General features: G+C 55.3%; 1 protein-coding gene across 1 annotated transcript in view; it reads left to right on the top strand.

Moving 5' to 3' along the window:
- Nuak1 (NUAK family kinase 1) overlaps positions 1-27,695 on the top strand; it is a gene marked incomplete at its 5' end in the record, with an annotated part of 59,254 nt that overhangs the window by 11,640 nt on the left and 19,919 nt on the right. The window contains one exon of the mRNA XM_012515295.2: positions 14,829-14,949. Within this exon, the coding sequence (XP_012370749.2) occupies positions 14,829-14,949 (121 nt within the window). The remainder of the gene's footprint in view (positions 1-14,828; positions 14,950-27,695) is intronic.

Raw genomic sequence — 27,695 nt, 5'->3', positions numbered from 1 at the left:
AACAGAGGAGGTGTCTGCACCTGCCTTGGCCGGGCTGGTCTTGAACTCTGTGCAGCCCAGGGTGCCGCGGTCACAGGCGTGGGCCACCGTGTGCGGCTCATCCGCTTCTTTACTAGAACACAGCTTGGCTGAGAAGTGCAGACAACCTGTGTGTGTGGGCATGACCTCAGATCTGCTGTGCTGAGGAGGCCTCAGATGCAAGTCTTCTAGGGTGAAAACCCATGGAAAAGTTAAGAAACGAAGTCCCATTTTCCAGGAAAATACCACTTTTATAAATCAGGATGCAGCTGAGATAGGGGAAAGTTTATTTATTTATTTTTCTATAAGCTGAAGGCTTAGGGGACCAGGCAGATTTCCTTTGCTTTTTAGTCTGCTGATTTTTTTTTTCTTTTTGCAAACCACAGAGAAAACAAAACACAAACAAAAACTTTCCTCTCTCCTCCTCCTTTGCTTTAAGCAGAAAAAAGCACTTGCTTCTTAAAACAGCTCATGAAGGAAGGAATTATAACAAATATTTAGCATTTCTCTGGTGGCAGTGCAGTCTGAATTCCTTTCAGCCCCACAGTGAGTTCTAATTTTGTGAGATGTTTGGATTAGCCACCAATTTCCGGTGGAATTTAGGAGGCTTGTATTCATACTTAGCTGAAGCAAAGAAATCTCGTAAAATCAGCAGAGCGTCTCGGCCCAGTGGGATGTCCTAGCTGGGGACAGAGTGACCATCAGCGCAGTGGCAGGAGAGGGAGAGCTCGTTGGCAACGGGCGGGCTTGGAGCGAGGGCGGCGGTGTGTTCCTAGCTGTCGTCCCCGGGCCTGGCTGTGCTGCATACTGCTCCAGCCGATCCCGGCTGTACACATTCCAGCCCAAGTGCAGCGCTGTGGGCCTGACCCTGGGCTTTCAATTCCCAGGGCCAGGGAGCAGGAGGACAGCGGGAAACCAGTGAGCGGCGTTCGGCAGCGTAGGGAGCCGCGAGTCCCTCTGGGGCTCTGCCCTCCTCCCAGTCTTCGCAGTCCCTGCCTCTCCGTGCACCCGCAGGGGCACCTGTGAGCATCAAGCACAGTGAAATAAAATAGAAAATTCAGTTTCTCAGGTGTCTAGAAGTCCTGTATGGCTAGCTGCTACCAGGGACAGCACAGAACGGACCGCTTCCATCCTCACAGGAAGTTCTGCTGGGCAGAACCAGCGCTGTGGAGGTGGTGAGTTTCCTGCAGGCAGGGGCAGGTTGTACCTCCGGCCAGCTTCTTACTGCTGCTACCCGGAAGCTGCCTCTCTAAGCAGCGCCTTTCACTGTGCTTGCTGTCTCTGCGCTATGCGGAGTGGAACCTGCCCTGCAGTAAGCACCAGCTACCGATCCCTTGAATGAATGAGTGAGGCTGTCTGATTCAGCGTCACCTTGCGTGCACCTCACCCAGACTGGGCCTTCGAAAATATGCAGTGGACATGCTCGGAGCTGGCGCCGTCCCGACTGTCTGCCATGTGTGGGGGGCCTGCACTAAGTGTTAGCCCTGCCCAGAGCTCCAGAGGTACACCGAAGAGCAGACAGACACCGCTTATCTGATGGATGGATCTTAAATTTGGGGACAGATGGTTCTCTGGGGTGTGCCTGTTAAAATACATCATGCTTGGCACCCTCCCCAGCATCTGGGTCAGTAGGGTTGGGCTGGGCCTGGGGACTCCCGGCATCTTTTGTGCTTTAGTTAACATCTTGGGGTGGCTGGGGGCGTCTGGGGTCTGCGCCTTGAGAAGCACAGCCATGGACCCTGGAAGCGGGATCACAGAGTCGTCTGGGCATTCGCACCTCCTCCTCCAGCCCACACCTTCTCTCATGCTGAGCAGAGGGCTGTGAGGCCCCAGACTCTTAGGTTGTCCCAGTATTATCATCGTCATCATCATTTTGATGCCTGGCATCGAACTTAGGACCTGGCGCGTGCCTGGCAGGTGCTGTGCCTCTGAGCAGTGTCCCCAGCCCCTCTTAGGTTGTACTGGCAGCCTGCGGCCACTTTTCCTGTTGTCCTTTCATGCAGCAATAACAGCAGCACTTGCGCAGCAGGCTCTGTGCACGTGTGTCACCCATGCACACATCGGTGGCTTACACTCACCTCGTGGTTTCTGTGAGAGCTGCACCCCATTGTGTGCCCATCGACAGGCAGACAAAGCTGGGCACAGAGAAGGAGTCCCTTCCCAGGTTCCCGTTGCTCCTGTGGGATTCAATCCCTGCACTGCCCACAGACTGCGTGGCAGCCTGGGATGCCCAGGATGCCATTCCTGCCAGCTGCTTGAGCTACATCCAGATGTGGTGTGGGAGGTGCCACCCAGAAGGGCTCAACTCAGCTAGACACTGCAGGCTCAGGTCTCTGCAGGGAGACCCTCACGGGTGTCATGCATTCAGCGGCGGGTGTCAGCTGACCATGTGGGAGCAAGGGACTCTGGGGAAGAGGTCCGCTGCTGGGCGTGCTGGAGGTGAGGGCCGTCGCTGCTGCCCACTCGTGGCCTGGGTCCCTGTCTGACCTGGCTGCGCAGGGCATTGTCCATGGAGGTGGGCTGCCTCTCCTTTGACCCCGGGAGGGTCCTCCCTGAAGGCCGGGCTGGGCTGGCGCCTTGGGCTCTGCTTTGTCCCTGGCTGCCTGTAAGCCAGCGCCTGGCTTGTTTTCTTTCCAGGCCCCAGTTGTGGTGACCTTTGGTCTGTCTATTGCAGGGAAATCATTCCATCCTGCAAAACCGATTCCCTGGGGGCTGCAGCAGTACACTTGGAGGGACTCTTAGTGGGGTGACCTGAAATGGCCTTGCAGAAGAGGCGACAGCTGCTTCCTTCCTCCAGTCCCAGCCCTCTATGCCCTCTGACATGGTCCTTTCAGCCTTGTGGTTAGACAGCCTCCCGTACGGTGGTGTTCTGACCCTATCTCTGCCCAGGCTCTGTTGGTTCCTGGCAATGAAAATGGAGCAAAGATAGTCCTGTGTGTGGGGCTTACCGTCCTCCTCTTTTTTTTTTTTTTTTTTGGTGAAACGGGATTGAACTCAGGCCCTTGCGCTTGCCAGGGAAGTGCTTATTCTACTGAGTCACCTCCCCGGCCCCTTGTTCTCCTCTTAGCATCTCACTGCTCTTTGACTTCTCATGCCTGTGATGAGGGCAAACGTAAGCCCCAGCTCAGCCTTTAAGCCTTCAAAGAGGCCTGCTTGTGCCAGGAGGCCTTGATTGGGAAGCTGAGGTGTCTGTGGCCATGGAGGCCACCGTTTCGGACTAGCTTTAGCTGACCTGCTGAGATGTGGGGACAGTAGAGTATCCCAGCATCCTCTTCTTGTTTTATAGGCTGAACTGATGCTTTGGTTATGGGAAGATACTAATCAGTTAAAGAGAGAGTTCTAAGTATATTTTCTGGGTTGTTAAAGATCAACTATTTATGAACCAATCCTCCTAAAAACTGTAGGCATTTCTTAAGGAACTTTTCCCCAGGTGGATGTTCACTTCCTGGCTTTGTTAAAGCGAAGTACCTACCAGATAGTGGAAAGCCTCTTCTGCGTGTCGCTGCTTACTTCCCCTAAATGGTCCTCAGTGCTGTGTTTGGGAATTTTCATACCTACTATTTATAGTTTATCCTCTGTCTCATCAACTGTTGTTCCTTTTCATGACCTTTTTAAATGAGAAAAATCTTGTTCTCTGTTACAGAAATAATGCTCAATCCTAAGATTCACCAGACAGACAAGTCAAAAGTTAACGGTAGAGTTAGTTACTGTGTCATGCCTTGCTTCCCTGAGGCAGTTTCTAGCCCCATTTTTTTCCAGCTTTGTTGCAGATTTGCTGTCACTAAGCTGGTCAGAATTGTGTCATAGGCACATGTGGTGGTGCACACCTGCAGTGCTGGCCTCTGGGAGGCTGAGACAGGAGGATAGTGAGTGGGACACGGTCTGGGTAATAGGGCAAGACCCTGTCTCAAAATATACAACACAAAAGGGGTGAGAGTGTAGCTCCGTATGCAGGTCCTGGGATCAATCCTTAGAACAAAGGGAAAAAATCGTGTTAGTGGGCAAACTGAATGGCTGCGTGCACTGGGGCTCAGTGTGTGGGTTCTGTGGCTTTTCTTTGGTGCCATTTCTGGGCGTTCTGTCCCTTCCCTGTGGGCTTCAAAGCTGAACGGAGACAGAGCCATTCAAGAGTTTCATTTTCTCAGGTAAAAGCCTGAGCCACGTTGGAGGAGTGGGGTGGCCAGTGTCACCCAGTCAACACGTGGATGGGCCGGCTGTCACCACTCAGGGCCAAGGCATTTCCGGTTTTACTGCCTATGATTTGTGTTTTTGAAGTAGGATTAGGCAGTTTGGAATCAAGGACCTGTTGTTATGTTTGGATAATTGAAACCAGAAAAAAAAAAAAAAAAAAAAAAGAAAAAGAAAAATCCACCTTGACCTCATCATCTAGCTTGCTCGAGTGACATATTTTCTAACTTTTGGGGGAGGGAGAAGCAGGCCTTAGCCCCTTTTAGCCCGCCAGCCCCAGTCTCTGTTGGCACTCGATCTTGGATTAATCCCGAGATGGACTCAGAAACAGTTGAAAGCAAATTGCTTTGTTATTGTCTGTGCACAGCTTGCATTTTATGGCCCGCTCGAAGATGCAGGGAGCATAAAGCTCGGGAAGGGCCGGCCTATTTCGTCTTTTCTGCAGATGGGCTGTTCACATTAGAGACGGCTGGCTTCAGATGTCTGCCCCGGGATGTTTGCGCAGAGCTGGATGAGCCCATTTAGCCAAAGCCAGGGTGCTGGGGGAGGAGAGCCGTGGCTCACACCAGACGTTTCACACGGGGCACATCTGGGGGCCAGGGAAGCGTGTGGCTCGTTGGAGGGCAGCTTGGCTGGTTCTGCTGCACGTTCCCGGTGTGGGGTGGCCAGCTGACAGTGTTGCTATAAGGTCCTGGCTCTTGGGAAGTTGGCCGTGGCAGCAGGGCAGGGTCCGGGACGGCGCACCCTCGTGTAGCTGTACCCTCGACGCTCTCTGATTTGCTCCCTGGCCAAATCCTCCATGGAATCTGACCCATGTTGTATCCAAGCTCGCTTTTCCCAAGACTTCAGCTCCAGAGACAGGAAGCAGCACCACGCCAGGGCTCAGGCTGGTTCTGCACCGCTGCGTGGTTCCGTAGATTTGGCGAAACATGGTAACAGGCGTGGTCTGTGGCAGTGGCACTGGGTTGGAACTGGGGTGGCTCCTTCTTGGCCTGAGGGGGCCTGGGTGTGCATCCCTGTTTGGGATTCTGTTTTCCTCTCCTGCAGAACACGTACTCTCATGGGAGGTGGCACTGGATCCACCTAGTGGGGGCGGGGTGGGGGGAGAGGTCATTTATGAACCTTGGTCTCACCCATGAGTGCAGAAACCGTGTGGGAAGACTTGACACAACTTGGGCCAGGCCGGGGTGGGGGGGTGGGGGGGTGGTAGCAGGCGCCTGTGTCGGAGGGATTCTTATAAGACATGAGGACCGACAGTAGCGGGCATGCTCCGTGCAGTTCAGCTCAGGCTGTGCTGGTGAGTGGCCCACTGCAGTGCCTGACCCCCTCCCGGGCAGTGACACACACATGGCCGGGGCCACGCCGGCTCCTTTCTTTAGCCTCTGCTCCCTGCCTTGGGGAGCTACCTTGAGCCCTCTCCCTGTGGTTAGTCTGCACTAAGCTTTGGTAAGTGGCATGGGTGTTTGTAGGTGTGAACATGATTTGTTGGAGGACACGGCTTTGTACAGAGAGCAGAATGACCCTTCCCGTCCTTCCCCGCCACAAAAGGCAAAACCCCAGTGTACCTTGACATGACGCTATGTGTGTGTGACAGGAAGTTGTAAGTATTACATTGGGTGGGTCCTGAAGGTGGTATTTGGGTGAGGGTGGTCCCCAGGGCCATTTTACAAGTAGAGAGGTGGCTCATTGGCGGTTGTGAGGTCTGAGAAGAAGACGGGGAGCCTGCCCTGGCTGCTTGGGAAGGAAATCGGGCCAGGTGGGGCCAGGAGGAGGCCCGGCCACTCGCCCTCAGTCCATGCCGTGCTGCTGGGAAGGACGCTCTGTGACACAGCCTCAGGGCCTTGGGAAGAGTTCTCCACGGCCAGTGTCGCACCCAGAGCTGTTTTCCAAAGTTGCTTGCCGGGGAAAGGATGCACCCAGCTCCCTCCAGTGTGGACACTTTGCCCTGTTGCTCCACAAGGGTGAGGGACATCGGGAAGGTGCTTTTAAAGACAGAAGTTCAAACAGCAGCTTCCAGAAAGCCTTCCTCTTGGGGCGACGGGGAATGGCACTAGTGAGGCTTCCCGCCTAGTGATGTCTGCTCGGCTGGCATTTACAGAGCCCTGTGGTACCAGGCGCTGTGCTCAGCACGGTCGGCCGCATGGCCCTAGGCGCAAGAGAGGTTAGCGAGAGGCGGCTCCTGTGTCTCCTTGTGTACCATAGGGTCATTGCCCGAGCTCCCTCGGACTTCCTCTGCCCTGGAGAAGTGTTGGTTTTGTAAGAATTTAATGAGTGAGAGGCGGAGAGATTTAAGAGTGATCCCCAGCCCCTGGCACGCCGTCAGGGCTTGCTAACGGGGGATTATTATGATGACTGGTAGCTGTCACGAGTTATCATGCAGCTTCCTTAGAGCTTTCTTCGTAGGAAAGACAGGAAGTTCGGGGCCAAGTCTGGGACAAGAGCTTGAGAGAGTGGCAGATAGCAGAACTGGCAGCAAGTGGCCGGGGCAGGGCTGAGTGGGATGAGCCGTCCCACTATGGGCTTCTGTTTCTTTACCAGACCTTTTTGACACTTGGGGGCCAGGCCAGGTCCACGACACCTTTTGTACACACACTGTGTGTTGGGGCCGCTCAGCCCTGGAGATGAGTAAGACAGAGAGGTGGTCTCAGGGCTGGGAAAGCTCTCAGATCACGGGGTGTCAGGGGATGAAGGGGGATGCCAAAGCGCATCATGGGGTGTGGCCTGGGGGCCGGGCTAGGTCCTGGGATGGACATGGAGGGTTTGGTCAGCTGGAAGAGATGAAAGGTAGGGAGTGGCAGAGGAGGCGACAGGAGCAGGTGGCCAGGGCATGAGCCCTGTCCCCTGGCCAGGCTGACTGCAGATCCCAGCATGGTGTCCTCCCAGGCAGGACAGGCACCCAGGCAGGTGTGTGGAGTGCAACAGGAGCATCTGGACAGATGTGGCGCAGGGAGCAGCCAGTGAGCTCCCTGCCCAGCGAGCAGGAAGTGCTTCGGGGCTCTGCCCACTCCCTCGAGCATTTGTGAAGCCATCCATGGTGAGAGTAGAAAATAGAACTGAAATCTGTGTTCTCGATTTGGCCTGTAATGCTTCACCATCTGAAGAAATGAGAAACCTTGTCGTCCTCATTCTCCTCTCCCAGGCCAGCTGACCTCGCCTTTCCTTTCTCTTTGGAAACCCCTTTTGCCATCCGAGATCCTTGCTGCGTCCCCCTCTCCCACACGGCTCCCAAGGCTGGTGATGTGGAGGCTCCAAGTGAATATTTAAAAACTAGTATTTGCAGTAGATTAAGAAACAATGGGATGAAAGCTCAAGTTGGGCTTCAGGAGTCAGGGCCAGGTTCGGAGAGAACCCAGGGTCTGGGGCGTGACCATGTGAGGGCCACCCTCCCCGTGTCCTGGGGTCAGGCAGGAGAAATAAGATGCAGGAAACAGTGTTGTCCTTTACCAGCCTGCTTAGGAGTGTCTGCTGCTCCCCATCTTGGTTATTAATAATGCAACAGCTCTGGGACTCTGGCCACCGGGCCTGCACACGAGTAAATGAATGCTAATAGACCTTAAGTGGCAGTGTCAGCCCGGCTACTAGCTGTGGCTAGGGTTTTGGTCGGGAGTCCTGGCTCAGGCCCGTCATCCTTCCTAGAGGGCACTCGGGGCTCTTGTTGCAGTTCTAGTGTCACTGTTCATGTTATGAACTTGGCCCTGACCTTTAACCTCCTCGGAACTCAGTTTCCCCATTAGTCCAATGAGGAAGCGGCAGAGAGCCCTCTAAGGTCCTCGAGGGTCTGACATGGACGACGCTGACTACTCCCGTGGTGACCTCAGCACACTGGCCCTGGCTGCCCTGCCACCTGGCCCAGCCTCCAGCTCCTGAGGGCGTACTGTTCTCATTCTCCTCTGCTGAGTCTGGGACTTGATTTCTGGGGACTTCCCCTTGGCCATGTTTCTGGGAGTGTTGGGCAGACCGAGTGCTAGTCCCTGCGCAGCTCTGGCCAGGTGCTGCTCGGTTCCCGAGGTCCGTAGATGCAGGTGGCTCAGCTACAGACTGCCTGTGGGGGTCCCCAGTGGTGGCTGTGCAGCTCAGCAGTAACCTCAGGTCCTGGTCCTCCTTCCCCCTCTCTAGGGAGACTGTGCCCTGGGAGAAGGAAGGCGTCTGCTGGTGAGATTGACCTGGGCTTGAGTTTGGCTCTAGGGTCCTTGCAAGACTAAAAGTGAGGCGCAGCTGGTGGTGGACCTCCCCAGCGCCCCTGCGGATCTGCCTCTGTGACTAGGCCCTCCTGAGCCCGGGTCACAGCATGAGGGGCCACAGCAGGGCCCTGTGGCCTCTATCACCCACCGCAGCCCAAGGCTGCATCTGCAGAATTCCCAGTGGGGCCAGCTCTCCTCTGCCCGGCATAAGTCACCTGGGCCCTGGTGGCTGTTTCTCTTGCTCTGTGTTGATGACAGTTGAGGAATCATGAATCAGGCACTGGTGTGTACCACACAGAAGCTGTTGGGTGTGCAAGGCCAGGTGCCTACTTGCTGTGCTGAGGCCTCCCTGTCCCCTCCCCAACCAGGGCCGCGCACAGTGAGCCATTGCCCACCCTGTGGCAGGTCAGCCATAGTCACTGTCCTGTGTTAAGCTCCAGTGTTGTCCACCTACTGAGATTTCTTAGCTGTGGTTCCCTTCTGTGGGACACTGTTGGTGCTGGTAGGAAGGGTGAGGACTGGAGAACAGGATGACCATCCACGCAGGTGCAAGTGTCCCAGCCCCACTTCAGAGCATCCTGGCCCAGTCCCACACCAATCTAGAGGATCTAGAATCAAGGGAAGGACAATAGATACTTACATTTTTATGTTTTATTTATTTTGGTGTTTTGAAATGGTCTCTCTATGTAGCCCAGGCTGACCTCAAGATCCTGGTGATCCTGCTGCCTCAGCCTCTCAAGTGCTGGGATTACAGCCTGTGCCACTGTGCCTGGTGGGAGGAGCATCTTTCTCTGAGCCCCTCGAAGGTGAGGGGTGCAGGTGGCTAGTGGCGGCGGCGACGAGGTGGGATGCCATTGGGAAGGGAAGGCGGCTCCTTGGCACTATTGTGTCCCCTGAGCCTGTTCATGTGACTCTTGGCTGCCAGCCACTCCTGTCAGAAAAACACATCCCTGTAACGACAGGACTCAACAGGCTGGGGCGGAAGAGGAGCTGGCCGGGGCCCAGGGCGTGGGGCACCCTGGCACCTTGCCAAGCACTGACCTGAGTTGGCCGGGGTCCTGCGCACAGAGAGCAGGGTCATTGAACTTATTTGGGGCTTTGCTTGCAACATGGCCTTCTGGGTGGCACGGGTGCCCACAGAGGGCTGTGTGAGAGCTGCCGGTGATTTGGGGTCCCTTGGGCCAGAGTATCTCTCATAGAGCGACTCTGCATCCTATACCAACTCCCAGGGGAGCACGGGAAGCCTGAATACAGCGCCTGGCTTGGCGCAGGCTGCCTGTCCCCTGCAAGGGTCCTGGGCCCCTTGGTGGAGTAGCTGCCCCCTGCTGCCCACCTCATGCCCTGAGGCTGGTGAGGCTTGGCCCGGCGAGGTCGCAGCCTGTGGGTGGCAGAGCTGGCCAGGGTCTATTGCCAGGCTCGACTGCACCCTTGTTCTCCTGTGCGATGCTAGCACCAGCTCAGGACCTAGGCGCTGCCCAGACTGCTGTGGGGGCCTCACTGGCAGCCCTGGAAAGCTGTGTCTGTCCCCTGGGCCCCAGAGTCTCTTCAGGGTCCTCTGAGGATTCCAGCACCCACTGCATTGGCCCCACTTCCCCACCCCATACCGCCTCGAGCTCTTGCTCGCCACTGTACAAGCCTGCTGACTGGGCACTGCTTATCTTCCCTGGGCCTCAGTTTTACTGTGTGAACAGGGGGGCTGTAATTAGGTGTGTCTCGGATATACACCACACAATGTGTGCGCTACGGGAGCACCGTGCGGTGTGATTGGGAACTACAGTGAATGTTGAAACGCTGAAAAATGAACTGCCGTAGAAGACACAAGGCTGTGGATGCCCCCAGCATCCTCCTCCTCCCTGGAGCTCACCCCTCCCATCGTCCTTGCCCCCTCCCGCAGCCGCTCTGAGTCCTCTTTTCTGAGTGTCTTTCGTTGTGGTGTCCGGGCTGTCCACAGCGTTTTCCTTTCCTGGCTGTTGGGAGTGTGGGGAGGAGCCAGGCCGCATGGTGCCTGAGCGGGTGAATGGGGAGGACGCGGGTCCAGCGTCGAGCTCTATGAGGCCGCCTTTCATTGGAAGGTGCCTGATAGCACCAGTCACCGTGTTTTAATCCCTCTTTATGAAGACGCTTGCGAAGCAGGACTCCAGAGCTGCTATAGAAGGTGGCAGGAGGGTGGGATGAGTGTTGGAAAGGCGGTGGTTGAGGGAGACTCCAGCGGCGGGCCTCTCACTACAAACTTAGACATTTACCGTGTGCTTTGATCACCACATAGATGTCACTTGTTGCTATCTGTAAGAATACTGCCATGGGCTTGCGCACAACAGTGCCGCACAGCCACAGCCAGAGCAGCGAGGCCGCTTCCCACGCGTTCTCCGCGCCGGCGCTGCTGTCTGGCGCCCTTGAGATCCCGGAGAGACGCAGAATCCTGGCCCTGCTGGACCTGTGGCGCAACCTGCGGGCGCCCAGTTCCGGATCCCTGCTGGCCCACGGTGGGGGCAGAGGGCGGCATGGCCCTGGGGGACCTCACAGACACAGCCTGCGTGGTACTTCCTGCTGCTTCTGCAGACAGGCGTCCTCTGTGACACCCTGGGGACAGCCGGGCCTTATTATCCCCTGCGTCCCCCGGTCTGAGGATGGGTGTGCCCGATGCTGCGCGAGGAGCTTTCTGTGATACAGTGTGCATGCTGTGGGATTGCACCCTGAACACACGGCTCCAGGCCACTATGTCCCCAGCGGCCAGGCTCACTGCCATTGAGCAAGTGAAGACCGTGGGCCAGTGGTGTGTCGCTTGCATTCCTCGCTGAGAACCCCAGGAAGCAGGGCTGTGACTGCGGCTCACGGATTAGGAGACCGAGACCCGTGAGGCGTCTTCTGCCTCTGCCCCCAAGCGCTCCGCTCCATGGCAGCCGCTGCAGGAGAGTGTGCCCAGCCTGCTGCAGAGCAGCTGCCTTCCGGTGCTTTTTCAAAAAGGGAAAACTGGCAGCCCCAAGGAGTCTGGGCCCTCACTTTAACGAGAGGTGTACTGGGGGGGTGGGTGCTGAGCACCTCTTAAACAGGCAAATTCATGGCGCCTGGGCTGCACCCGCAGCGGCATTATGCATTAAACTAGCAGGTGGCCATGTTTAAAAGCGCCGTGTTATGAGGCACACAGCACCGTCTAGACGCGGGAGCATTTATGGAGATGCCGCACCGAGTCAGGGAGACGCTATTCCCGTCCTGGTCCTCTCTGCTGTGTGTCTGGGACGCAGGTTTCCAGGCAGAGCCTGTGGTTGCAGATGCTTGGCCCTCTTCTGTCACCTCCGCTCTTCTCTGCAGCCCTGACGTTTGAGGAAGCCTGGCGAGGAGCTTGCCCCATGATGCCAGCCTGGCAGAGCACGTTGGCAGCGGCTCTGAGACGTGGCATTTTGTCACGATGCTGGGCAGAGTCTCACTGGCCCCCTCTCTCAAACCTGGTTCTGGGTGGACATAGAGAACCCAGAACTGCCAGAGCCGTGGAGGCCATCCCAGGACCCTGCGCAGTTAACTGAGGGGGCTACATAAGGAGGGCGGCAGGTGGCCTGGGCTTGTCATGGTGGCCCAGTGATGTCTGGCTTCTTGTCTCAGATGAGGCCACCCATAAAGAACTGGGTGGAGACAGATGTGGTCTCTGTGCCCAGGAGCATTGCTTGCTGCCCTGTAGTGGGCTGCAGGGAACTCACCTTTGCCCTGAGCAAGGAAGGAAGAAAGGAAGGGAGGAAGGAAAGGAGGGAAGGTTCTACTTAGGCGACATGCACTCTGGGTACCAAAGGCTGACACCTCTAGCCAGGACTTGAACTCGTGTCCCTAAACATTACACGGCACCCGCTCTCTGCACTGGCTCAATATCCTTTGGCTCTGTGATGCAGGTGCTCATTAGGGAGCTCCATTTATGGGTCTCATCTTTCTCAAAACGTTTAAAAATATTCTTAGCACTGTTCTTTTTTTTTTTTTTTTCTATTTTAGGGAAGGGTATGCAGGGTGTTCAGGATCTCACTACTAGGTTGCACCTGTAGTGATCTGCCTGTTTACAGCCTCCCAAGAACTGGAATTACAGTCACATGCCACCACGCCCAGTCTCAATTGCCAGCTCAGCACGCCCTGGGGGTGGGGCCGGCATGGCAGGCCCGGGGATTGAACCCCCGGCCCCCGCGCCTGCTTGCAGGTGCTTTAATCCGCTGAGCTATTTGCCGGCCGTCTTAGCACTGTTCTTAGCAACCTGGGTCATAGGGATACAGCCCTAGCATAGAGCAAGCAGGTAGAGAGGAAAGAGAATTCCAGCTGGCCTGAGATGCGCTGCAGAGGGCAGGGAGGGAGGCCGAGGGTGGCCCGGGGCTGCAGCGTGCGCCCTCACGCGGGTCTGCACTGCGCGTTGGCTGCCTATGGAGTGCTGCTCTCATGCGCTGCTGTTATGTCTTCTTGGTTCACCGTCGCGGTTCCTAGCATCTGTCTCCTGGCCTCACACCCCACCTTGTAAATGGGGAGCAGAATGAGCCCTCTGGCCTTCGCAGTGGCCACCAGATCGCAGGCAGGGTGAGCAGTGGTGGAGGGACGGCACCGTGGGCGTTACTGTTTGTGGAAGCCTTCGGGTTTCCACAGCCTGAGTGCCTTTGCTTAGAGTATGGGCCGCCCTTTCCGTGCCTGGCTGGAAGTGCCCTGTGAGCCGCACGGCAGGACCGTTGGCCTGCTGCTCCGGGGAACTGGCGGGGAGCGCCTTGCCTCCTGGCCTGCCCTTCCTTCCTCCTGCTCTCCTTACCTGGAGACAGGGTCTCGCTGTGTAGCCCGGGCTGGCCTCAGACTCACTGGTGCCACCTGTTTCAGCTCCTGAGTGCTGGATTGCGGGTGCCACTCCCTGCCTGGAGTGGGCTCCCCGGGTGGCCAGGGTGGTGGAAGGCTTTGCTCCTGTTCTGATTTGACAGTAGGACTGTCTAGAGGCAAGCTCAGGGGCTGCGTCCTCAGAGGGTAGCAGCTGCCCCCAGTCCGTCTTCTAGGGATGGAGGGATGTAGGAGTTGGCCCGGTGGCCGGCCATCCTCCACGGCCTGTCTGCTTCCTGGAGCACCAGCTGGCCAGGCCGCAAGCCTCCCCCAGGCCAGATGAAGCCTGGCCACTGTTTCTCTTCCTTGACCTCCATCCCAGGAGAAGAGGCCCCAGCTACCTGTGGCGTGGGGCTGCTGGGAGGTCAGGGTGGCCCTGAGCCTGGCCTCATGGTGGAAGGAGGCTGTGGGAGCGATGGCTTACTCTTCACTGCAGCCCCCGTTGCTGTCTGGGGGAGGGCGGGCTCAGGGCCGCAGACCTGCACTCATGAAGACCCCACCTGTACAGCAGTGAGCGGGGTTGCATACCGGAAGGGCGGAGGACGCCGCGGACCTGCAGGGAGTTTCTGATTAGCCTGTGCTTTGGGAGACCACCGAACAGCAAAGCCCATCCCCGCTCCCCAGCTCTGCCGAGTCACGGGTGGACGGCTGGGTTTGAACGGCGCCCTGTGGGTCAGGGTCTGTGGGGAGCCAGGCAGGCAGGAGTTGCAGTTGTTCGGGACCCCGAACGGGCTCAGCAGAGGCCGGTCCAGCGCAGCCTGGGCTGTCAAGATGGTGCTGTGGGCTGCTGCTGATGGCAGATCTGTCACTGCAGATGGCTCTGAGCCTGTGAGACTGGGGGTGGGGGGTCCTCTAGGAGAGTGTGGTGCGGGTGAGAGGGAGGTCACAGACGACCCTGTGGGAAGGGACAGGGCACAGAGTGGGTGGTGGGCTTCCTGTTACCCCTGGGTGCCCTTTATCCTGTGTCGTTTTGCCCTCTGTAGAGTCCAAGTGGGTTAAATGACCAAGCAGCTGGTACAAGCGAAGGTGGATCTGCTGGCAGATGTGCTGCTGTCCTCCCTCTTTCTGTCACTTTGCTTCATCCTGCTGTCTCCAGAGGGGCTTCTTGTCGCACCACACCACGGTGCTCTGCGGAAGGTGTCCCCGCAGGGGAGGGTGTGGGGAGATTTGGTCTGCAGCACAGCGGGGAGCCTGAGCCCAGGCTGGGTGGGGATGGCCTGGAGACTGCCAGGAGGCGGGGCTTTTTTTAAAGTGACCATCACACATTAGAACTGGTGGTCTATATGTCACTCAGCGTGTTTACTGAGGGCACCCAGGAGACCCAGCTTGTCTTTTGTCTTTTCTCAAAGGGTACAGATTGCTAGAGAAACTGTTCAGGCCGTGTTAGGCAGCCTGTACTTTATGAAAAACCCACGCTCCTACACCGTAGGCTATTGCTGGGGGAAGGATGTTTTTGCTCTAAATGAAAGACATGACGGGGGTATTTCGGAGCTTTGTTTTGGTGACTGTCAGATTTGCCAACAAGCAACATCTGCATTTATTTTTCAGCCCTCCCCCCTCTGGCTGATTTGCATCTGTTTAGTTCTCTGAGTAACATTTCATTTCCTGACTTTATAGGTCGCTATAAAATCCATTCGTAAGGACAAAATTAAGGATGAACAAGACATGGTTCACATCAGACGAGAGATTGAGATCATGTCATCCCTCAACCATCCTCATATCATCAGCATTTATGAAGGTCAGTGATGCCTCTTTTCACTCCCATATCAGTTACCATTGCCCATTCCACGGGGGCTTGCCAAGGCTTTTATGGGTAATTGCCCTGCTGGGCAGGAGCCAAATATTTTTCTACATGATGCAAAAATAGCCCAGTGTTATCTCCTACTTGTTACCTTGAATGCAGCCAGACACATACAGGGCCGCTCATCCAGGTCATAAAATGTGGCTGGCAGGCACCTTGTTCCATCTTCCCGATCCTCAGGGGTTGCTTAGCAACCTGTGTTATTGAAAGCCAGCCTGCGAGAGGCAGCCAGTGACTGTGGGAGATGGCAGCTTGCTGGGTGCCCCAGTGACGGCAGATACACGGTCACTGTCTTTCCCTAGGAGGGGTCGCGTTGCCAGGGTGTGAAGAGTTTCCCTGTGCGGCTGATTCAGTTAGGAATGAACTCTGAGCAGCCCCGGGAAGTGCCGAGGAAGAGACCTGGGGCTGCAGACACTGCTGACACAGCCGGATTGGAGCTGGTGTTTATAAGAGGGGGAGGGGGCTTATAAAAATGTTTCTGCTTCGGTTCAGCTCTTGGGTCCTTCCTGGGAAGAAACACAAAGTATAAACCTCTCCCAGCCTGTAATTTTTTTTAATATCCTGCAAGAAATGACACAGGCAATGCATGTGATTGAAATACACATGTTGAAATTAAAAAAAAAATAATTGCTTCTCTAACTCCTGGTTTGAGGCACAATCCCACGTGTGTCTGTATTTGTGTGTGGTTTTTACCCAAAGTTGGATTACATGGGTTATGCTGCTTTTCGTCTGTTACACCATGTATCTCTTCACCTGCCAGCAAACATTGTTTACAGAAACATTTAAAGAGGCTTGCTTCATAATATTTCATTTATGGACATACCGTAATTTATTGAATCTCATTGCTGTTGCCGAATGTTTAAATTGTTCCAAATTTCTGGCTGTTATGTAAAAGATTTTATTGATTTTCCTTCTGCATCATTTTCACAGTTATTTCTGATGATTTTCTTATTAAAAAATTCCTAGTTTTAGGCTTGATGAGTTGAAGTGTTTCCCAGGATACTTTTGAATCTGTGAAGCTGACAGATGAGTGAACCTATTTTTAATCTCTGGGGGGAACCCAAATTGTTATCAAGTGGGGCTAAGAAACCAGATGGTGTTTGACTTTCCTGCATATTTTTTTTTTTGCCATGCCCCCTCCTTGCTGCTTTAATGTTGCCTTACAGCTACATATAGATATTGGAATATCTTACTATCCCAGTCCTTCAAAGGTGCATTTTGGAGACCATGAGGGAAATGTCCCCTTTCAGGGGACATTTAACTCTTCCATCGTGTATCCATTCCACAGACATGTCATGCTTTGATCCTCAAAGTGTGGCTCCTGTCCGGCAGCGTCAGGTTGAAATGATCGGAACTGCCGAATCTCTGGCCTCAGCCCGGCCTGCCGACTGGGAGCCTGGGCCGGCCATGCATGTGTGCTTCACAAGTGGGGGATATCATCCACGTGCTGACTGGCTTCTTTCTCCTGAGTCCTCTTCAGGTCAGCTTGTGCGTTTAGAGATGAGCGCACTGTGGGTCCCAGAGCTCGGAAGCGCACACGGGGTTGTGTGCAAAAGCATTGTACCGCCGCACACGCAGCAGAAATAGGGGCCTGAGACAGACATTTCTTGGAGATGCTGGAGGGGAGTTGGGCCAGTGTCTGATTCCATGCTGTTAAATCAGAATGTGCTGCAGAGCAGAGGGAATTTCCAAGACTCACCAGAGATGAGAGGCTCAGAGTGCAGGGCGAGGGTGGGTTTCTTAAGTTCTGAGGGTTGCGGCAGGCGGCCTCGTTACTGTGGTCATCTGAAGGCCGGCCCGATGCCGACCTGTGTGGTGTGGGCTGGGAGCGCCCTGCGCCGCCCAAGCACCGCTCTGAGCTCTGCTGTCCTGCTGCAGGGGGTTCCGTGGGGAGGGCGGCGAGGCCACCCCCAGCGGGAAGTCTGTGGCTTCCTTCTTTGGGGTCGGTCCGGAGGAGCATAAGTCTGGCCCGTGTCAGTGCCGTGCCCGCTCTGGGACCCAGACGAGCTGAGCAGGAAACAGGAAACTGTGCCTCTGCCGGAGCAACAATTGGAAGTGACCCTCAGTGCGGTCAGGGTGGCTTCAGTCCCACCCTGCTGGTGGCCTCAAGAAGCAGGAGCCCTGGCTTTAGGGCTCGTAGATGTGTGCTGTGTGGGCTAAGGTTGTTTTGGGGACTGGAGGGAATTTCTTGCAAGGCCTCAGGAGGGGCCAGGGCCTGCATTTGCTAAGCAGGGTCTGGGCAGTTGGAGGAGCTCAAGTCTGCACGTCAGACAGACATGGGTTTCAGTCCCAGATCTGGGACTTTGTGCAAGATGGCGGCCTCCCTAACCACGTGTGCCCTGCTGTAGGGCTGCTGGTGAGATTCAGTGGCACAGCACGCATGCAGGCCAGCTCAGGATCGCAACCAGGAGGGCGCAAGGCTGTGGCACTTCAGGGCCCAGTGGGCACAGCAGCCAGTGGCTACCCTTCTGGGCAGAGTGGACTAAAGGCCTTTCCACCACTGCCCAAATTGCTCTTGTGCAGCTTGGCTGTGTTGTGTTTCAGGGACCTGCAGGGGTTGGATTCTTTCTAGGGAGAAGGTACACAGCTTGTAGCAGGCTCCCTGAGGGAAGGTTCCCGGCCTCTAGTAAGTTAACGAGAACTCGCTGGCTTTTAAGTGTTCTGTGATCTGCAAGCTCCATACAAATAAAAAGTGGTGCGTTTACTTGGAAAACTCCTATGGACTTAGGTGGGGCCTAGTTCCCTTTTAATTTCTCAGCGATCACTAGTTTCTATTCTGTTCCCTTCTCCCACGCGAGCTCTGTCTCTCCACATCCCCCAAGTCACTGTGGAGGAGGGCAGCTCCTTCCCTTCCTCCTTTGGCAGCGGGAGCTTGCCGAGGCCAAGGCTGTGTGGCGGCTCCCATGGCCCCCGCCCCATGGCTGTAGCTGCTTTGCTGCCCAGGACCCCAGGTCCATCTGTGGGGAAGAAGTCCCACAGAACTCGGGCAGTGTGCAGAGACGTCCCACCTGGTTTCATTCGGTCTTCAGGAAAACCTGTGATCCAGAAGGCAGCATTTCTCATCGCAGTGGGCGAGACAGGCTCTTGGGGGGCTTAGGACTTGGCTGCGCTAGTTTGCTATGACCTTGCAGCATAGACCAGGGAGGCAGATGACGGGCATCTATTCTATCATAATTCAGAGGGCTGGAAGTCCGAGACTGAGGTGACAGCAGGTAGCTTTCTTCCGTCTGTGTCCAGATACCCTCTTTTCACAAGGACTCTAGTCAGACTGGGTGAGGACCCTTCTAATGACCTCACCTTGACTTAATGGTCTCTGTGAAGACCTGTTTCAAGTGGACTCACATTCTGAGGTCCTAGGGGTTAGGACTTCACTGCGACCTGGGAGGAGGGGACAGATGGGCCGTGGCCTTGGTGTCACAGCTCGCTGGCAGCCCTGACTCTGGGGCCTCTTGACCCCAGTGTTTGTTGACCATGCTGCAGCCCTGCATTTCTATCTGGCCTTGGGTCTGGTGTTGCTGGCTCTGTGGCCACCGCTGCCCAGCCTCTCTCCCCTGCACTGGCTGCCCTCGCACAGCCCTGGAGCCTGGTGACAGTGGTGGCTGGGACCTGGGTCTGCCTGCGCCAGTGTAGAATGCCTTAATTTGTGGAGTGGGAAATCAGTGCCGAGGCCATAAGTGGCTCTTTGGACGTTGGCCAAGCGAACAGAAGCTATTAAAGAACTTTATAATTTCTCCTTCAATAAAGACCTTGCACATGTCCACACACACACACACACACACACGCATGCAGTAGCAGCAACATGCCAGAGCAGTAGCGTGCCCACGCAACCCTGCGTGTCTAGGACCTGGGATGGGGAGGGTCTGCACTACCCGTGGATCTGAGTGCCAGCTCTGGAGAAAAAGCAGTTCGTTCGTGCGGGCACACGAGCAGTGGCCGCCCTGTGCGGAGGCTCATTTTAGGCACTGGGAACCTGATGTAACAAAGCCCCCATCTTTCTGGGACTGGCATTTAAGAAGGGACTGCCACCTTCAACTAAGTGATCAGAGAAGGGGGCCCAGGGAGGCATTGCTGACTGGTGTCTTCTGAGAAACCGATTTTTGACTTGTGCCCTGGGGGAAGTAGGGCCTAAGTCCTTCGAAGAGCTGAGTCTTTGAGGCATAGGGATGCGCGGGTATGTGCTCCGAGGAGCGACAGGGCTTGTCTGGTGAAAATGTGAGTTAGAAAGCTTTCCTGCTGTGGGGCACATTGCTGACACCTGCGCTTAAAAGAGGACAGCTGGGGCTTATAGTTTCAGGGGATCCAGCCTGCGGTTTACTGCTCCAAGGTGGAAATCCCGTGGCTAACGGGTGTGGCAGGGCAAGGTGTTTAGTGCATGGTGGCCAGGAAGTGCAGCAGGGGGGCAGTGCCGGAGATTACCCCGTGCGCAGGGCCTCTGTGACCCCAGACACACCATCCCCGGAGTGGCTCCTGAGCCCGTGGAGTTGATATAATTAAGGCTTCCGTCACAGCCCGCCAGAGGACCTGTGAAACTGACGGAGGGGTGTGCTGGAGAGTGGAGGAGAGCAGGGTGGGAGCGACTGCGTCCTGAGTATGCTGGGTAAAGGGAGACGTATGGATCCCGCGCTAGGCACTGTGGGAAGCCGCTGGAAGGTTCTAAAGAAGTGACATTTTTTTCTTTACACTTTAAAAAATACCAATAGTGGGGGTTGGGGCTATAGCTTAGTGACACCTGCCTGGTTAGCGCAAGATCCTGAGTTTGATTTTAGGCATCAAAAAAAGCTAAGAATATTACTGAGTGTTACCCTGTGCTAGGAGATGTACATGTATTATTTCATCTTTATATCTGTAAAATATGAACTATTAATACCCCCTTTATGGGAAATTTCGCCTAGTGGCCACATTCATTTTCCAAAGTTATTCCAAGTAATGTCACGGGTCAGCAGTTGAACTTGGGGAGGGGGGACCTCGGTGAAGCCCCTCCTGAGGTTATCCAGGGCCTCTGGTGGTCTGCTGTATCTTGCTCCTGGATGGAAGTGCTATCTTAGACCCTGTGACATGCAGAATCTTGGCCCTCACTATTTGCTGCCTTATGCCTAAGACTATAAATCTAAGCCTTGCAGATTGTTATTTGTAGGTAAATGTCTCTGCCAGCATCTTAGGAAGCTGTGGCACACATCTGGTCAACTCATAGCTCTAGTGTTTCCCAAGCTCCACAACACTGAATATTTAGATGTCATTCATGATACCCATAAAATCCGGGATTTCACCCAATCAGCTCTGCTGAGCCAGACCCTGGGGTTCACTGTTCTGTGCACCCGTAGGTGAAGGTGTTGGGCCTCAAAGGTGTCGGCTCTGCGTGGACACAGGCCATAGCTGGCTCTGCTGTTAAGTCAGCAGGAGAGGACACATCCCACTCTGGTGTGTGAGACCTGGGGTCACCTCAGCCCGAGGAGAGAGCGGAGGACCCTCGCAGCGGCAGCGTTTTGGAGGTGGACCCTTTCCGGGCAGAGGAACTCCTTGCTCTCAGCTGGAAGGCAGTTGACAATATGGGAAAAACAGCTGGAGAGGAAGCGTGCCCTGGAGCTTTGCACTTGGCTGCCAGGGATGGAAGAGATAAAAACAGTTTCTGCCGGAGGTTCTGATTTCAGGACCGAGTTCACACATCAAAGGCGTCGTCTGACCCCACCTCCCTTGAGAGCCTAGGAGACCTGATCTACAAAGCCACTGAGATGGAACATCCTGCTGCATGATGCTCCGGGGACCTCGCGTCCCATCTGGTAGCCGGGCAGCAGGAGAAGCCAGCGGGGCTGTGGGGCGGTGGCCGAGCCTTCCTTTCAGGTCCCAGGTTTCAGTTTCTGGCCAGCTCTCTCCTGGCTGCAAGAGGTGCTGCTGCTATGGGCTCCATGTAGGCTGCCACTAGCTGCCATCTTTTCGTCTCTTTTCCTCAGTCAGGCGGTTCCTGGCCGTGGGGCCACAGTAGGAACCCTGCTTGGCATCTGCTAGCTGCGTTCACTCGCAGTTCTTCAAAGTTGGAAAAAACTCTGAAGAGACCAACAGCCCGCCTGCCTGGATGAGAGTGTCTGTCTCGCACCCTGCCCCGTGAGCCTCCTGCCTGGTGGCTCGGTGGCCTGGGAGGAGGCACCAGTGTCTGGATTGTCAGCAGCCTCTGAGGTCCCAGGAAAAAGCTCTTCTTGTCTTCCCAGGAACTTCACTGAACTGCCTCAAGTTCTGGTAGCTCCTTCTGGAGGGGACCTTGCGCATGCCTTCTGTTGAAACATTCTGCTCTCAGGCTCCCATAGAGCAGTAGAGCAGAGAGGTCTGGAGGCAGGGCCTGGGGAGGAGCCCACAGCCTGATGCAGGCCCGGGCTGATGGCCGTCTCGGTTCCCAGCGAGGTCTGGGAGCCAGAGAGCAGTTGGGCCTGACAGCGTCCCTGAGCAGTGGCTCTCCCACGCTGTCCAGGCCCACCCTGACCTTCTGAGTCAGACCGTGGCACGGGCCAGGCCTCCTATGGGTCAGGTGCATGGGAAAGCGGGAGAGGCACTTCGTGGAAGGTCTGAGCGGAGCAGGGCTGTGGTTCTGGCATCTGGTGGTATTCGGCAATGCAGGGTCTGGATGCAGTTCATGCGTTTCAGATTTTGCTGTGTGGATCCGGGATTCTCAGACCTATTTTTTTAAAAAAATATTTATTTATTGGTACAGGGTTCCACTACACAGCTCGAACTCGTAGTGATCCTCCTGTCTTAGCCTGCCTAGTGGTGGGATTATAGGCATGTGCCACCACGCTAGGTCTTGGGGGCCGGCATGGTGTGCCCGGGGTTCCACGGCCGGCATATCAGGTGGTACCAGGGATCAAACCTGAGTCCTTGTGCTTGTCAGGCAGGCACTTAGACCACTGAGCTACCTCCCCAGTCCTCAGACCTTGATTCTGAGGGCTGTAGGCTGTGGGGATCTCAGTGGAGCTCGTATAAGGCGCTGAGCTGGGGACCCATCTGAGGATTCCAGTTTAATTCACCGGACTGAGAAGCAGGGGCTTAGCTCTGCAGACTGGAGGGCAGTGCCCTGCTCTGGGAGCTGGGCCTGGTCATCTGTAATCTGTGAATTCCAGAGAGCAACGCCTCACCCAGGACGGGTGAGGGTTTATGTGGTCCCTGCCCTCATCGGGGACCTGGAGCCCAGAGAAAGAGCTTGTTAAAACCTGGTGATGTGCTGTGTGATGCTTCCCACGCTTCCCTCCAGTGCAAATCACACCCTGTGCTGCTAGATTCGCACCTTCCGCACCGAGCACCTGTGACTGGACCCGAGCGCCGCACTCAGCAGCCCAGCCGCAGTTTCCTTCCCTGTTCATCATGGTGCGAACACTTCGGCCGTGAGTCTTTCCAGCCACATACATCGCTGATGAGTTTTCTGTTAAGTTGGTGGTGGTACCTTCCAGTGCATTATTCTCATTGTTTTCATTTGATTGTGCCCAAGTCATTTTTCTAGAGGCTGGAGATTAGAAATGGAACAACTGAAAGCCAGTGCTCCTCCCTGCCTGTCCTGTTGCGCCCTTCTGAGTTTCCTGGAATTCAGTATTTTCAATGCCTTGAATAATGACACTTGTACTTGAAGCTGATTTTGGAGTGGGAAAGAAAGGACTGTGGTGCGTTCATGCAGGGGCGTGTTCTTTATGGGCTCAGCAGCCCTGGTGTGTACCTGCTGAGGTCATCCTGCTTCTCAGGGGCACAGACGGGGCTTGAGCCATGGGAGTCCAGCTCTTCACGGTTGGACCCAGTGCCTGGTGAGGCAGCCTCGGGTACAGTACTGCCTGGATGCTCCTGGGGGTGGCCGAGCTGTCACCAGTGAGCCTAGCAGTGGGTCCGGGCCTGGCTTTTCCACCTTGCCTTAGTGGTCAGGGGTCCTGGCAAAAACCTATGGTTTGTTGCTGTGGTTTCCAGGAGGGGCGGGCAAGGCCATGTTTGCAGAAGGGCTCTGAGCCCTACCACTGCACAAAGGGGCGTGCGTGTTTTAGGCGCATGCCGCCCCGGTGTTTGGTGGAGCCCATGGCAGCTGAGAGCCCTGCTGCGTTTCCACAGAAATGGCCCCCAGGCACGTTGGTGGAAGGTGGGGAGCCCAGTGGCTGGGTCTGTCTGGTGCCCCTGAGTCCCTCCCCCCCCCACAGTCCTCTCTCTCCCAGCTGCGTCTCCTGCCTTCTGGGCTGTTATTGGGTCCTGACTGGCGCTAATGACCTCAGCGAGCCTTCAGCATCTCCTGCAGGTGGCACTTACAGTTTCTTTCCATTTCTTCTGCCTTCTGTGAAGCCCGAGGCTGGCAGTGGGTGGCCTGCTTGGCTGCAGTTCTTCTGCCACCCAATGTCTAGAAGGAGTTTTGGTTTAAGAAAGGACAATGAGTGAATTAAAAAGCCCTCCATTGTCCAAACCAGGAAACCTGGTTACTCAACCCTGACCACCTCCTAGGCTGCAGGGAACTGCCTGTCTGGTTGAATTTTCTCACCCTCGCTGCCCTGGGCTTCAGAGTCAAGGGACCCAGAGGCCATTCTGTGAAGCTGTGGGCCCATGAGATGTTTGAAATTTAGATCTGGGGAGGAAAGGAGTGAAGAACAAACCTTGCATTGACTGACTTGATGAGGTAATGAGGCGTTGGACAGTTCTTTCGAGGAGCAATCACTTTGTTTCTGAGGTGAAAATTGTGTTATTTTCTGTGAGGCTTTTACTGGCCTTTAGTAAGAAAGTCCCTTGGGAATGGAAAGGAGCCTTTGTCTCTGATTTAGGACAATAGCAGACGTGATTCTCTGCTCCTGGAACTAATTTAGGAGACAGAGTTGAGATGGGCAGAGGCATGGAGAGAGTCCCCATCAGTCACCTTGAATCTTGATCTTTTTGTTTAAAAGCAATAAACTAATCTTCCTTAAAGATTTCACGTAGACCAAGAAGCTTACCTTCTCTTCCCACAGGAAGAAATTCTCCATGTTCTAGAACCTTCTCTTCCCGATGCATCCTGCAAATGGATCTCTACTCTCTAGCAAATTCAGCTCAAAAACGGCCTGTGGGTGGTTAAAAACCCCAAGACCTGCTCACTTGCCAGGGTTCCTCTCAGGCCAGAGCACTGTTTTTATGATACGCATTTTCTCAAGTCATACGAGTTGTGTTGTTAACCTCCAGAGCCGCAGGAGGGACTTGTCAGGAGTTGGGTCATTGGCGTGGTTGTGAAAGCCAGACAATCAGAAGACAGAATCAGACTGTTGAAAAGAACAGCTGATGAAATTCAGGATTAATTTGGAGAAGTGGCTATTGCTATAGCAACCAATCCCCACTCTCCCTTGAAATGGAAAATAAACAGAAAACAAGAGAAGTAATTCATGTCAGTGTTGGGGAAGAAGGAAGTCCCTTCTGTCGAAGAAAAAGGCAAGCGTATGGGTAGTTTAGGATTTGCCAAAATAATAGTAAATGTATCATATTAAAGAAAAACCTCAGTCATTTTGGGTGGTTCAGTTCCATGCCCATTTTCTTTAGTAATCTTTTCTGGCCAGCTCAGGTCAGGTAGGTATTGAAGGAGATAGCCTGGTGGAGCAGAGCCAGCCCCACAAGAAGGGGCGCTGTCTTTGGGGACAAGAAGTCCTCGCTGACATGGGCCCTTATGGCTCCTCCTCACTCACGTTCTACTGAGTTATGAAGCCAGGCACAAAGGAATGAAGAGTGTGTGTGCCTTTTTTTTTTTTTTTTTTAACATGCTAAAAATAGCAAAGCTTATCTATGCCTTTAGCTTACATTCAGTGTTAGTCAGGACAGTGGCTTGTCCACATCCCTGGGGAGATGGTTAGTGAAAGAAAGAGGACATGAGGGGGCTGCAGGTGCCATCTGCCTAGACGGTGCTTTATGGACTTCCCTGCTTCACCCAGAGCCAGGCTGTGCCACGTGGGCCTGGCTTGGTGCCCCGGGGCCCAGGCCAAGCCAAGCTGCTATTTGGGGTGCGAAGTTTCCTCGTGGGCCTGGCACGGCAAGGGCCACCATTCTTTTTGTGCTGGAGCCTCTAGGCTTCTGGCTAGAAGTGTCTGGCCAAGAGACATAGGCTTTCATTTTTCAGAAAGGAAACCCTTCCCAAGTGCTACAAAAGAAGCTTTTGCTTAGTGACTAATAACACAAATGGAGACAGGACTTCTGGGCTTATAAATAACCTGTCAGAGTGCCCAAGGGGAGTAGCCTGTCTTGCCAGAAGAATGGCCAACAGTGTCCCTGTCAGCCCACTGAACGTGACCCGACCTGTGGGCAAGCAGCCTTGGGCCTGGGGTACCCAAGCTGGCATTCTTTAGCGTGATTTCCAAGGCCCTGCTCTTCCATGTTTAAATTCTGGGCTATTCTAGAAAAGAAAATAGGTGATTGCTAGGTCCCTTACTGCTCAAAAACCCTGAGATTCTATAGCTACAATCTGTTTAGAATGAGTGGTACCAGTGGGCAGAAGAGTCAGGGGTGTTTGGTTGGCCAGAGTGACCCAAGAGGCAGCCGCAGGGGCTGGAGAAGCCTGGCGGGAGCCAGTGTTGGCGTCGGGCAAAGATGGCCCCAGAGAAGCTGTCTGTGTGGTGCAGAGTGCTTATTAGCACAGAGTGGGTCTGCAGCACACGTCCTGTTGCTCGGGAAAGGTCCCCAGCTTCACCCATGACACCCAGGGCCTCCAGGACAGTGCCCTGGGCCTGGAAGTCTTGTTTGCATTCAGGTCCTCCTCTGCGGTTGCCTTCAGTGCCTGGACTCGTGGCTGGCAAGGGGTGGCCTCCCCGACTGAGCAGCCTGGCCGGGCAGGTGGCTCTCTGAGTGGCTGTCTTCCGTGACAGTGAGCAGCTGAGCTGGCTGCTGGGGCATGTGAGGGGCCCAGGCAACCTGCAGAGCTCCGAGGCCCGGGAGTACGCCCTCCAGCGTTTTCCTGCCATCTTGCCAGGGCTGGACTGAGCCACCCTTGCCCCTGGGGTGTCTTCAGAGCCCAGGGGACTGGTCCGCGGGGGCTGTTCACCAGCCCCTCCCAGTGCATTCTCAGGCCACGGAAAGGTGGGGTGCTGGGAGGGCAGGGGCCGCGGGCAGCCGTGGACGGCCAGAGGCATTTTCCCTTTATGGGTGCGTCTGCCCTGCACACCTGTGGCGTTCATTCTGGGGACGGAGCACATCCCTGAGCATCTCCTTCCTCCTGCTGTCCCTTCCCCGTCCCCTCCCAAACCTCTCTCTGTCTCAGAAAGTCTGTTTTATTTTTTCCTACCAACTCTGCTTCATTTTGCTAATTTCTGGGGTTATCACGTAAGAGGAACTGATGATGCTCATATCGTTATGGTCCCAAGTTCCGTCCTTCCTGCGGAGGACGCGATTTCATTCGCTACGGCCGAGTAGTGCTTCTGTCCAGCATATCCAGTGTTCTTGAGCCCATGTGGTTTGCAGGTGGGACAGGCAGGGCTCCCTTGGAAAAGTCCTTGCTGTGCTGACCTGAGCATCTGCCCCAAGCTGGCCTGCTGCAATGGGCAGAGCCGGGTCACCAGATGGCACGGCCTGGGGTGCCCTGCGCCTTCCTCCACAGTCCTCGAGGCCAGAAGTTTGGCTCCCTTCAGATGCCGTAGAGGCTTCGGGCATGAGGCCCTGTTGGATTTGCCTGTCCGTGTGCCTTCCTGCTTCCTGCTGTTTAAAATGAGAAGCCCTTCCCCGGGCATCCGTCTGTTGTCTTGAGGCTTGAACCTCACAACCTGAAGCCACGGCTCAAGCCCAGGGTGGGTGGTGTGCACCGGGCTGGAATCTCGGCAGCTGCCAGGTCTGTGAGGCTGGCAGACGCCGCCGCCATGACCGATGGACGTGGTTGCCCTCCCACCCCACGCTTGCCCCTCCCCCATCGCTTATCAGGAGGGTGCGCTGGACTTGAAGGTGCTGTGGAGGAACTGGAGGGGCCTCAGCTTCTCGTAGCCAGGGGTGCACTGTGGGGAGGGGACCCAGGCAGGGGCGGGTCAGTGGCTCAGTGCATCATCGGCCGCATGCCCTTCCCATGCCTGGGGCACAAGAATGGCCTTCACTGAGTGCTTGCCGTCCGTGCAGGCTTTGCCCTGAGCATGTAGTGTGTCTGGGGCAGCCAGTCTTCCCAGCAGTGCTAAGAAGTTTGTACCAGTTTTACAGGTGACTGAAGTGAGAGACACAGAGGGCGAGCAGCTCCCTGAGTCCCTGGGCCAGGAGGAGGCAAAGCCGGTAAGCCTGCCGGGGAGTGTCTGGTCCCCAGATACAGACTTTGCCTCACTCAGGCTGGGCACGAGTCCTGGCAGGGAAATGGGCGGTGCAGAACATACATGCACACGGTCTGAAATTGTCACTGGGCAGGCGTGGCCAGGCACTGTGAGAGGCAGAAAACAGGCAGCTCTGGGTGCAACTTGAGCTTCCCTCTCAGCTAGGAGATAGGAGACAGGGAGGCAGAGTGTGTGTGTGTGTGTGTGTGTGTGTGTGTGTGCGCACTTGTGCATGCATACACGGTTGTGCCTGGTGGGCATTGGAGGAGCTCAGGGGTAGAGTGAGGGAGGCACAGGCCTTTCAGGGAGGCCTTTTGGTACCCCACGGCTTTTATACCATCTGCCTTGGGGGGTCGGATCTTGAAACGGTTGTCACTTCTTTGGTCTTTGTTCAAAGGATGTTTATGTCAAAGCTCCATGTGTGAAGCAGGCACCAGCAGAGTG

This window comes from Octodon degus, unplaced genomic scaffold (genome assembly GCF_000260255.1).
Source record: "Octodon degus isolate 3935 unplaced genomic scaffold, OctDeg1.0 scaffold00004, whole genome shotgun sequence".
Lineage (NCBI taxonomy): Eukaryota > Metazoa > Chordata > Mammalia > Rodentia > Octodontidae > Octodon > Octodon degus.
This window is presented reverse-complemented; position numbering and strand designations above follow the sequence as displayed.